The sequence below is a fragment of the Malaclemys terrapin genome, chromosome 2, assembly GCF_027887155.1.
Source record: "Malaclemys terrapin pileata isolate rMalTer1 chromosome 2, rMalTer1.hap1, whole genome shotgun sequence".
Classification (NCBI taxonomy): Eukaryota; Metazoa; Chordata; order Testudines; family Emydidae; genus Malaclemys; species Malaclemys terrapin.
In genome coordinates this window covers 83,997,368-84,009,767 of record NC_071506.1, presented here as the reverse complement: position 1 = coordinate 84,009,767, position 12,400 = coordinate 83,997,368, and the positions used below count along the sequence as shown (strand labels likewise).

General features: G+C 44.1%; 1 protein-coding gene across 1 annotated transcript in view; it reads left to right on the top strand.

The window, feature by feature from the left end:
- LPIN2 (lipin 2) overlaps nt 1-12,400 on the top strand; it is a 75,552-nt gene that overhangs the window by 19,017 nt on the left and 44,135 nt on the right. Inside the window, 4 exon segments of the mRNA XM_054019066.1 lie at nt 6,442-6,549; nt 6,551-6,643; nt 10,254-10,393; nt 10,900-10,953. Of these exon segments, the coding sequence (XP_053875041.1) occupies nt 6,442-6,549; nt 6,551-6,643; nt 10,254-10,393; nt 10,900-10,953 (395 nt within the window).

Below are 12,400 nucleotides of genomic sequence, written 5' to 3'. Positions count from 1 at the left end.
AAAGTTTCCTTGTAGCATTTCTAAATCTGTGGTCAGAACTGCTTCTCTCACACTGGTGAAGCATCTGCATGTATTTAAGCAATGACATTGGTGCTACTTATCAAATTCAGTACTACTTACTTTAGGCTTTCCAGAATGCTCTTTGAACGGCTAAATCACAATAAAAAAAAAAGATCCAGAAAACCTGTGGTCCTCTTGACGTATTGAGACTCCGGGCAGCTATACATTCTTAGATATAAAGTGGTGTTTTGACCCCTACTTGATCAATTTCATGTCCCAATTTGGATCTACTAAAATAACTAAAGGTAGTTTTCATTACCCCAAGTAAGCTATTCTTGAGAGCCTGACTTCTAAAATGTAGTCTCTCTTTTTTGCACTTGAAACTTAAATACCTGATTTGCAGCTTATTTAAAAAACAAACTGGACAATTCATATATAAAAAAGATAGATGAGTGGCTTTCAATTTTGATAAATGTTCTTCATGACCTTCAGTGTTACATCTGCTGTTTTGTAAACATAATTCTGCTGTTATTGCTACAGTAAGGTAGCAAAAATGCTTATTTCTAGAAGAGATTCCACAAGCATCTTTATTGCAGCTGCATGTTGGTCTCCATAATTCTGTCATGCTGCTGTGCATTTGCATCTCTCTTTCCCCCCCTCCCCTCTGCTTCTTACGGCTTGTCTACACTACAAAATTACAGTTGATCTGTAGCCTCCGATTTTACAAAATCGATGGTGTATGTCCCCACTATGTACATTCCGTCGGCAGAGCGCATCCCCGCTACCATTGGTAGCATCGACTCACAGAGTGATGCACTGTGGGCAGCTATCCCACAGTTCCTGCTCCCGATTGGTATTCTGGGTTAGGCTCCCAATGTCTGATGGGACAAAAACATTTTCGTGAAGTGTTTTGGGTACATATCGTAAGCCTCCCATGATGCTCTTGGCTCCTCCCTCCTTCCCTGAAAGCAACAGCAAACAATCATTTTCGCGCTTAAGCCTCGGTTACTTGTGCAGACGCCATAGCACAGCAAGCATGGACCCCGCTCCGCTATACGCTGTTGTTGTGAGCGTCACAAACTCCTCGCGCGTCGTCCTGCGATATTTGCAGAGCATAGTCAGGAACAGCCTCGCGGAAGAATGTGATGCCACACAAATAGCTGTGCTGGAAGCCATGGAACGGAGCAATTTGCACATACTGGCAGCGGCAGCCAAGCTTGTTGACACAGTGGAATGCCCCTTCTGGGCTAGAGAAACAAGGACAGACTGGTGGGACCGCATCATGATGCAGATATGGGATGAGGAGCAGTGGCTGCATAACTTTCGAATGCTTAAGGCCACATTCATGGAACTTTGCAAATTGTTTTCTCCAGCTCTGAAGTGGAGAAATACCAAAATGAGACCTGCTCTGTCAGTTGAAAAAGCGATAGCCCTGTGAAAGCCTGCAACGCCAGATTGCTACCGGTCAATCGGGGATCAGTTTGGAGTGGGTAAATCTACCGTGGGGGCTGCTGTGATCCAAGTAGCCAGGGAAATCAATTCACTTCTGTTAAGAAGGGTAGTGACTCTGGGAAACGTGCAGGACATAGTGGATGGCTTTGCTGCGATGGGGTTCCCTAACTCTGGTGGGGCAACAGACGGAATGCGCATCCCTATCTTGGCACAAGACCACCTTGCCAAAGAGTACATAAACCAGAAGGGCTACTTCTCAATGGTGTTGCAAGCACTAGTGGATCACAGGGGTCGTTTCACCGACATCAACGTGGGATGGTCGGGAAAGGTACACGATGTGCGCATCTTTAGGAACTCCAGTCTCTTCAGAAAGTTGCAAGAAGGAACTTTCTTCCCAGACCAGAAAATTACCATTGGTGATATTGAAATGCCAATAGTTATCCTTGGAGACCCAGCCTACCCCTTGCTCCCGTGGCTCATGAAGCCGTACACTGGCAGCCTGGACAGCAGTAAGGAGCAGTTCAACCAGAGGCTGAGCAAGTGCAGAATAGTGGTAGAATGTGCCTTTGGATGTCGAAAGGGGCGCTGGTGCAATTTACTCACTAGGTTAGACCTCAGCAAAAGCAATATTCCTATTGTTGCTGCTTGCTGTGCTCTACATAATATCTGTGAAAGTTAAGGGGGGAAAAGTTTCTGCCTGGGTGGGGGGTTGAGGCAGATCGCCTGGCTGCCAATTATGAGCAGCCAGACACCAGGGCAATAAGTAGAACACATTGAGGTGCACTGCATCTTCGAGAGGCTTTGAAAACCAGTTTCATGAATGCTCCAACACTGATGTGACAGTTCTGTGTGTTGTTCCTTACCAACCTGCCCCCTTTTTCGCATGTACTGCCCTGTAAACTAAACCCCCACCAACCACAGTGTGCACAGTGAATAAAGAGCCTCTTGTACTCAATTCATGCATTTTTATTATGCTAACAAACACAGAACAGAGACAGCAATGAGTAGCAATGATAACCAGGTAAGGGCCTGATAACACAGGGAGGGAGGGGCAAGGACATGTAACTTATTACAATTGCACTGTCTAGCAATAAAAGCTGTGGGAATGAGAGCTTTCTGCTCCATGAACCATCCCCTGGAGTTGAGTTCAAGGGATAACGGAACTCTTCCCCTTCCTCCCCTCTGCATTCTAGGACATCTGGGAGAGGAGGATATGGAACTTGGTGAGGAGAGCAGCTGGTTCATCATTGGGTGCAGCGGGACTCTACTGTCTAGCTGCCTTTCCTGCACCTCAACCAGATGCCTCAACATGTCTGTTTGCTCCCCCATGAGCCGCAACATCTCCTCATGCGTGTTACGCTCTTGTTCCCTGCTTGCTTTTCTGCTCTCTTGGTCAATGCGCATGCTCTCTGAGTGTGAGAGCCTCCAGGCATGGAGCTGGGCCCTGTCAGCCTCGGAAGAACGCATCAAATCACGGAACATGTCTTCCTTTGTCTGCTTTTTTCGCCTTCTAATCTGGGACAGCCTTTGTGCTGGAGTGGAGGAAGCACCCAGAGAAAATGTTGCAGCTGCAAGGAAAAAAATATGTTGTTGAAAACAAAAGGTTAACTGTTGCAATGAATGAAACAATTCACAGCAGTAAATACATTCCCTAAGGTACTCGGCCACTACCCGCCCTCCTCCCCCTACTTCGGAATTCGTAATGGACTCTGTTGTAGAGAAGGAACTGAGGAGCTCGGGCTGTGCACGCGCTATTCAAACACTGACAGCTCGAGAGGCGTGCACAGCCTGTAGAAGTACTGCTGTACAAATCTGTGACTGAAGGCTCTGTGACACACCTTCACCTGAAGTGGAGCATCCACAGGGACACTTATCTCGAAGAATGTCAGTTACTGCACAGGGGGAGTAACCTCCTCTTGCCTGCTGTGCATTCTCCTCCTCCTCCTCTTCCTCATCAACAATGTCTTCCTCGTTGTTGTCTGTGGCCGTCTAGGTCCCCTGGGAGGTATCAACAGAGTGTTGGGATCCTGGTGGGGTCCCCACCTAGAATCGCATGCAGCCACTCTCAGAAGCGGTTCACCGTCCCAGGCCAATGGGGGCAGCGAGAAGCGGCACGGGCGAGCGATGTGCTGGCCGCGGCTTCCCGCCGCCCCCATTGGCCCTGGACGGCAAACCGCGGCCAGTGGGGGCCGCGATCAGCCGAACCTGCCGCGTCAGCAGATAAATAAAACTGGCCCGGCCCGCCAGGGTGCTTACCCTAGCGAGCCGCTTGCCAAACATTGCCGACCCCTGGTTTACACTCTTCGTGTATGAAAGACTATCTTCGTAAACTTAAGGGATGGAAATTCATTTTTTAAATAAAAACTTAGGTTCCGTAGAAGTTGAGAGCAGTCACCAGAAAAGTTGCCTACTTGTCCCTGGTGAGTGGGTTTTTCAAGCCTTATATTAATAATGTTGGTAGCTGGATGTTGATGTTTCTCTGAACATGTTATATCTTCATCTATTTTTAATTCAGATATATTGTCTCCAGCAAGTAATTTTTAACTGTCAGAAGTATGTTGTCACATCTAGCTACAATGGCTGGTCTTCTGTTGTAACTTTTTTCTATTTAAAAGTGAATTGAGGCATCTGTGTAAACTTCCTTAGAGTGGTTCTGCTTGTCCCTTTATTTCAGGTAAAAATCTTTCTTATTGCACTCTGTGATTGCTGCTGCAGATGAATGGCAGCACTTTTCCTAAAAGCTCTGGAAAGGGTTCGATACACTGAATGTTTTATGTTGAGAGAAGTCTTGACACTGCATATGTGTGGTGACTTTACTAGCAAATACATACAGTTCCTGCTTCAGAAGGCAGTTGTTTAATCTTGTGTAGGAGGAGGACTAGACTGCTTATCTGTCTTCCTTGGTTTTGTTTCACTTTTGTTCTACATCACTTTGCCTTCCAAGTAAGTCACTGAATGTAAGTAACTTTCATACTCTTATAATTTTTTTAACTTTGTTTATAAATTAGTGTGGTGAAAATGAAGGAAGAACCAGACATTGTGGAGGTACCAGAAGCTTCTCCATACAGTTCTGTCAATATGTTGTGGTGTTGACCTGTGACATTGTTGTCTTCAGTAAAGATTGTCTGAACAATTGTATTAAAAATATTAAGATTTTTATGTAGGCAGTCCTCTGAGAATGAAACAGCCACACTGGGTTCCATTGAGAAGCTAAGCAGGACTTGAATCTAGGCCTTCAGAATTGAAAACAACATAAATTAGAAGTCTCTTTTAAAATAGTTTTTAAATAGTTTTTCATAGGTTAGCTTAAATTCTTTAATATAGGTTCATTTTGATATCTATGTGAAAACTGTCATTCTATTTTGTGGAGGAGTTCAAAGTTCAGTCAGTGGAGTGCCTGTAAAAAGACTTGTGCTAATCATGTGGCTTATAGTAAACAGACTCATTGATAATTAAATGATATGAAAACTCATGGCGATCGGGGGAGGTCCCAGATGACTGGAAAAAGGCTAATGTAGTGCCCATCTTTAAAAAAGGGAAGAAGGAGGATCCGGGGAACTACAGGCCAGTCAGCCTCACCTCAGTCCCTGGAAAAATCATGGAGCAGGTCCTCAAGGAATCAATTATGAAACATTTAGAGGAGAGGAAAGTGATCAGGAACAGTCAGCATGGATTCACGAAGGGGAAGTCGTGCCTGACTAACCTAATTGCCTTCTATGATGAGATAACTGGCTCTGTGGATGAGGGGAAAGCAGTGGATGTGTTATTTCTTGACTTTAGCAAAGCTTTTGATACTGTCTCCCACAGTATTCTTGCCACCAAGTTAAAGAAGTATGGGCTGGATGAATGGACTGTAAGGTGGATAGAAAGCTGGCTAGATCGTCGGGCTCAACGGGTAGTGATCAATGGCTCCATGTCTAGTTGGCAGCCGGTTTCAAGTGGAGTGCCCCAAGGGTCGGTCCTGGGGCCGGTTTTGTTTAATATCTTTATTAATGATCTGGAGGATGGTGTGGACTGCACTCTCAGCAAGTTTGCAGATGACACTAAACTAGGAGGCGTGGTAGATACACTAGAGGGTAGGGATCGGATACAGAGGGACCTAGACAAATTAGAGGATTGGGCCGAAAAAAACCTGATGAGGTTCAACAAGGACAAGTGCAGAGTCCTGCACTTAGGACGGAAGAATCCCATGCACTGCTACAGACTAGGGACCGAATGGCTAGGTAGCAGTTCTGCTGAAAAGGACCTAGGGGTCACAGTGGATATGAAGCTGGATATGAGTCAACAGTGTGCTCTTGTTGCCAAGAAGGCTAACGGCATTTTGGGCTGTATAAGTAGGGGCATTGCCAGCAGATCGAGGAACGTGATCGTTCCCCTTTATTCGACATTGGTGAGGCCTCATCTGGAATACTGTGTCCAGTTTTGGTCCCCACACTACAAGAAGGATGTGGAAAAATTGGAAAGAGTCCAGCGGAGGGCAACAAAAATGATTAGGGGTCTGGAGCACATGACTTATGAGGAGAGGCTGAGAGAACTGGGATTGTTTAGTCTCCAGAAGAGAAGAATGAGGGGGGATTTGATAGCAGCCTTCAACTACCTGAAGGGGGGTTCCAAAGAGGATGGAGCTCGGCTGTTCTCAGTGGTGGCAGATGACAGAACAAGGAGCAATGGTCTCAAGTTGCAGTGGGGGAGGTCCAGGTTGGATATCAGGAAAAACTATTTCACTAGGAGGGTGGTGAAACACTGGAATGCGTTACCTAGGGAGGTGGTGGAGTCTCCTTCCTTGGAGGTTTTTAAGGCCTGGCTTGACAAAGCCCTGGCTGGGATGATTTAGCTGGGAATTGGTCCTGCTTTGAGCAGGGGGTTGGACTAGATGACCTCTTGAGGTCCCTTCCAACTCTGATATTCTATGATTCTATGATATTGCAAGATTAAATTTGGTACAAATATCTGACTTAATTTTTTCCTTTTTTTTTCCTTTTCTTTCAGTCTCAGACTATGAATTACGTGGGACAGCTTGCAGGACAAGTTCTAGTTACTGTGAAAGAGCTATATAAAGGCATTAACCAGGCCACTCTTTCAGGATGCATCGATGTTAATTGTGGTTCGGCAGCAGGATGGTACATACCAGTGTTCTCCTTTCCATGTCCGATTTGGGAAGCTTGGTGTTCTGCGTTCTAAGGAAAAAGTGGTAAGTGTAGCAAATGGCATGGGCCTGGGAATGGACCTGTCACTTGAAAGAAAATATAAATATATATATATAAAAAATAAAATTATATATTTTTTCCTGTTACACATGCACAACCTGCAGCAATGCTGAGGCCAGAACACTTTCACACACAGGCGGTATAAGATGATGGTTTTGAGGTCTAATAGACAATCTTTGGCTGCACGGTCATCTGATAAGGAATGTATCACTGCAAAGATAAGTGTGTGCAGATCAGGAAGGAAAGATGAGATTTCTGAGAGCTACCCATTAAGCTATGAAAACTTAATATGAGCCCAAGGGATGTATAGTCTTTCCATGGCCTTAGACTTTTGGGAGGTTTTCCGAGTGCTGCTAGCTGAAGAAACATGGATCCAAGTGGCTGATTGTAGTACTGGGACCTCAGTTATTGCAGATTACTTATGCTTAGGGACGTTTATGTGTTAGTCATTACTCTCTTCCTCCTGTAACTTTCTTGATGCTATAAGAAATGTAATCAATACTCTTTTATAGTTTTATATACATTTTATAGCCATCAAAGTTGCAAAAGAGTCTTATAACATGTTCAGGGGTTTTTCTCACACTTCAGTCAAATCTACCAGTTTGTCTCAAATGCAGGGCCGGCTCCAGGCACCAGCACGACCAAGCACGTGCTTGGGGCGGCACCTTAGAAAGGGTGGCCAATGTTCGGATGGCGGGGGGCACTCGCGGTGTTTTTTGTTTCGGTCGCGCAGCGCGGAGGGTGTTTTGGCAGCGCGGGGGGTAGGGGGAGGCGGCGGGGATTTAGCGGCGTGGCCCGGCGCTCCGGGGGTTTGGGCGGCATGGCGCTTGGGGGGGGGGGGGGGGATTTGAACGGCCCGGCCCTCCGGGGGTTTGGCCGGCGCGGCACTCGGTGGGGGGGCGGGGGGGGGTTGGCCGGTGCGGTGATCCAGAGGTTTGGGCTGGCCGGCGTGGCGCTCGGGGGATGGGGGGTTCGGCGGCCCGGCGCTGGGGGGGGGGGGGGTGTGTTATGGCGGGGCGCCAAAAGAGTTAGAGCCAGCCCTGCTCAAATGACAGCTTTTTACTAGTAAATGTGTATTTTCTTTTGTTGTTTAAATGGGACTGGCTCCGATACACTGGAGGAGGAAGTGCTTCATACCACTTCTTGTGGCCAACTGTAGTCACTGTATTGACTAGTTTAGGAGGTCGTAACGTATACCCCATCTTAGCTGGGAGGAGGGACACTGCAACATGAGATCTTTAGGACTAGGAGGAGAAGGAAAACTGAGAGGCTCTTGGAGAACGTAAGAATGGCCATATGGGTCAGACCATGGTCCATCCGCCCAGTACCCTGTCTTCTGACAGTGGCCAGTGCCAGAAGCCTCAGCGGGAATGAACACAACAGGACAATTATTGAGCGATCCCCTGGCATCCAATCCGCCATCAGAAGTTTAGGGACACCCAGAGAGTGGGGTTGTGTCCCTTACCATCCTGGCTAATAGCCATTGATGGACCTATCCTCCATGAACTCACCTAATTCTTTTTTGAACTCAGTTATATTTTTTGTCCTTCACAACATCTCCTGGCAATGAGTTCCACAGGTTGACTGTATGTTGTGTGAAGAAGTACTTCCTTATGTTTGTTTTAAACCTGCTGCCTGATAATTTATATACCACAAGAACTGGGGGTCACTCAATTAAAGGAGTAAATAACACTTCCTTATTCACTTTCTTGACACCATTCATGATTTGATAGAGGTCTATCATATCCCCCTGTAGTCTCTTTTTCTAAGTTGAACATCATCTCTCCTTCTCTGGAAGCTGTTATACACTCCTAATTATTTTTGTTGACCTTCTCTGTATCTTTTCCAATTCACTCTTTTTTTGAGATGGGGCAGCCAGAACTGCACGCAGTGTTCAAGGTGTGGGCGTACCATAGAGTCATATAATGGCATTCTGATATTTTTTCTTATTTTCCATCCCTTCCTATTGGTTCCTGATATTGTTAACTTTTTTCACTGCCGCTGCACATTGAGCGGATGTTTTCAGAGAGCTATCCACAATGATTCAAAGATCTTTCTTGAGAGGTAACAACTAATTTAGACCCCATCATTTTGTATGTATGTTAGGATTGTTTTCTAATATGCGTTACAGTAGAAACTCCGTTACGAACACCAGAGTATTCAATCAGGCAGCAGCGGAGACCAAAAAAAAAGGCAAATGCAATACAGTGTTAAATGTAAACTATTTAAAAAAGATTTGACAAGGTAAGGAAACTGTTTCTGTGCTTGTTTCATTTAAATTAAGATGGTTAAAAGCAGCATTTTTCTTCTGCATAGTAAAGTTTCAAAGCTGTATTAAGTCAGTGTAAAAATAACTGTTTTCAGTTTTGAAAAAAAGTAACATTTTGTTCAGAGTTATGAACAACTTCCATTCCTGAATCAGAGGGGTAGCCGTGTTAGTCTGGATCTGTAAAAAGCAACAGAGGGTCCTGTGTGACCTTTAAGACTAACAGATGTATTGGAGCATAAGCTTTCGTGGGTGAATGCCCACTTCATCAGACCCACGAAAGCTTATGCTGCAATACATCTGTTAGTCTTAAAGGTGCCACAGGACCCTCTGTTGCTTTTTCCATTCCTGAGGTGTTCGTAACGATCTTCTGCTGTACTTTGTACTTAATCAACATTGAATTTCATCTGCCATTTTATTGACAGTTTTGAGAGATTCCTTTGTAACTTTGTCAGTGTTGGAATTAACTTCCTTGAGTAATTTTATATCAGTGACACACCCCTAGGGTGCAGTCTGGAGCTGTGGGACTGTGTGCCCCCTTAACTCTTCCCTCTGGGCTGTGTCTCTCAATGCTGTGCTAGTGACAAGGAGCAAACCCCTCCAAGTGCTGCGATCACTCAGCCAACAACGTCCAGGGACATACCCAGCTAAGTTGCATGAATGCTCTCGAAGCCATTCATGAAATATATAGGGGGAGACACCAGCAAATCCCACCCCCCACAGCCTTGCACCCCAGAAATGTACCGTCTTACACTGCTCAAGACCCTCTCTTGAACAGTGCAAGCTCATTATTTAGTTCGACACTTTGTCAAAGGATAGTGGATATGCACCATCCTTTGTAGTCTGAGCAGATTCCCCAAGAACTTCAGATAAACTCACTGGTAAGGATAAAAGGATAAAATAAACTTAACTACAGAAAGATAAATCGACAGTCCTACTTAAAATCTAATTGCAGTTAACTCAGGCGATTAACTCAAAAATTAATCGCGATTAAAAAAATTAATTGTGATTGTAGTTTTAATTGCACTGTTAAACAATAGAATATCAATTGAAATTTATTACATATTTTTGGATGTTTTTCTACATTTTCAAATTTCAAACCTCAATCTGCTTCCTAAAAAAGCACTGATTTCTTTTGTGGGGTAGTAGAGCACAAAGCAGGAGGTATGACAGTCTTCTTGGGAGAAGGCTGGAGTTGGAGTGGTGATCATAAAGTGGAATGCAGGCATCATATAAAAATAATCAGAGAGGAATCAGTCTTAAGGTAAACATTTGTGTGTTTTGCTGTGTGGAAGATACTCTACATTAAACTGTCTTTGCTCCCACAGATTGATATAGAAATTAATGGAGACACAGTTGATCTTCATATGAAGCTGGGTGACAATGGAGAGGCTTTCTTCGTACAGGAAACTGAAGAAGAATACGTAAGTGTTTTGTGGTGTTTGAAGAGTACATTGCTGAGTACATTGTTTAGTTAATTATATCCTGTTACTAGTGCTAAGTTTCAGAGTAACAGCCGTATTAGTCTGTATCCGCAAAAAGAAGAACAGGAGTACTTGTGGCACCTTAGAGACTAACAAATTTATTAGAGCATAAGCTTTCCGAAGAAGTGGGCTGTAGTCCACGAAAGCTTATGCTCTAATAAATTTGTTAGTCTCTAAGGTGCCACAAGTACTCCTGTTCTTCTTGTTACTAGTGCTGTGTCTCATATTCTCAATATTAAAATACAGCATTTTTAATGACTGATCTTTTTATTGCTGATTCATAACTTGCATTATTTGCTTGCAATAGTTCAATAAAATACTGTATCTAACACATTTACTGGTGGCAGGAAAGTAACAGATCCTCCTGAGCACACCTTGTTTTTCAGAGCTGTAATAGGAAGACTTGCTGCACTTTTCACCCTGTTTGCTTAGAACAGTAATCAATTATGTCGTTAATTTTAGGGTGATGTTGACTGTACAGATCGTGCAGTGACTGTTAACTACTCTTTGCAAGTAGTTCAAGTCACTTGTGTTACTGACCTCAGTATCAGTGTGGTTTGTTTACATTGGCAGGGTGCAGTTTCTTATCTTTGAATTTTCATTAGTTAACTTGTTTTCCAAAACTAGGAAGTCATTGTAGTGGGTTGGCTTTCTGATACAGTTGTCCTCTGAATATCCCCCAAGGCCTCTTGAGATTGTAGGCTTTTCAGCTCTTGATGCTTACACATCTGTTGCCTTAAAAAGTATAGCCTTGGGGAGTGGAGGAAGCCCGGAGTAACTAGTACAGAATAGTTATTGCTTAGAAAGCAAATTAAACTAATCAACAAAAAAAGGCACTCTGAGGGCTTGTCTACACTATGCAGCTTTTAGTGGCAAGGTTGTGTCGACACAGCCTTGTCGCTAAAAGTCAGCGCGTGTGAATGCTTTCTGTTGGTATTTTGTCGGCACTTTTGCCGACAATACTTCCAGCCCTGTGAGCGGCAGTAGCTTTGTTGGCAGGAGAGCGCTCCTGCCGACAAAGCCGCGTTCACACTGCCACTTGTGTTGGCAAAACTTTTGTCTTTTGCAGGGGAGGCTTTTTAAAATACCCGTGAAAGACAAAAGTTTTGTCGACAGCGTCACAGTGTAGACAGTCCCTTAGTGCAGAACAAGATGTTCCACACAGAGAAGTTAGTATGGAATAGCTATCGCACTTTAAATTTACACCCTACTTACTTCACACTAACTTCCCTGAATAGACAAGCCCTTACTTTCTTCAGTATTTCATATTCATAGCAAACCGCATTATATGCGCATATGTCAAAGCTTGTCTCAGTTGATAGATATTTTGTGATTCATAAAGCCTCTTCCACATCCTGATCATGGACTTGGGGGGGGGGGGGGGGTCATAGGCATTGGTGTTTTTGGAGGGAATAGGAGACATATCAAAAGTAAACACTTTTTGGACAATGAAATACAAACAGATTATAAATGAATGTGCAAAGTCATGAAAACTTGCAAATCTTAAAAATGAACTAGCTGTTGGGGGTGGGGGTGGGAAGAGTGGCAGTTCATTTTTTTTTTTTTATGAAATAAAAAACTCACTATGGAAGCAAAGTGGTCGTGAATCATTCACAATGAAAGGGGAAAAATCAGCATCAACATTATTAGTACTGAAAATAATAACTTGTGAAGAAGAACCATAATGTCTAGGAAGAGAATGGAGACTCAGATTCTAACAGCAAAAAATCTAAGTACATCAGCAGTAGGAAGCCTGCCAAACAATCAGTCGGGCCACTCAATGATTGAGGTACTACAGGAGCACTCAAGAACTGTGGAGAAGTTAAATGAATTATTTGCATCAGTCTTCACTGCAGAGGATGTGAGGGAGATTCCCATACCTGAGCCATTTTTTTTAGATGACAAATCTGAGGAACTGTCCCAGATTGAAGTGTCAGTAGAGGAGGATTTTGAACAAATTGATAAATTAAACAGTAATAAGTCACCAGCAA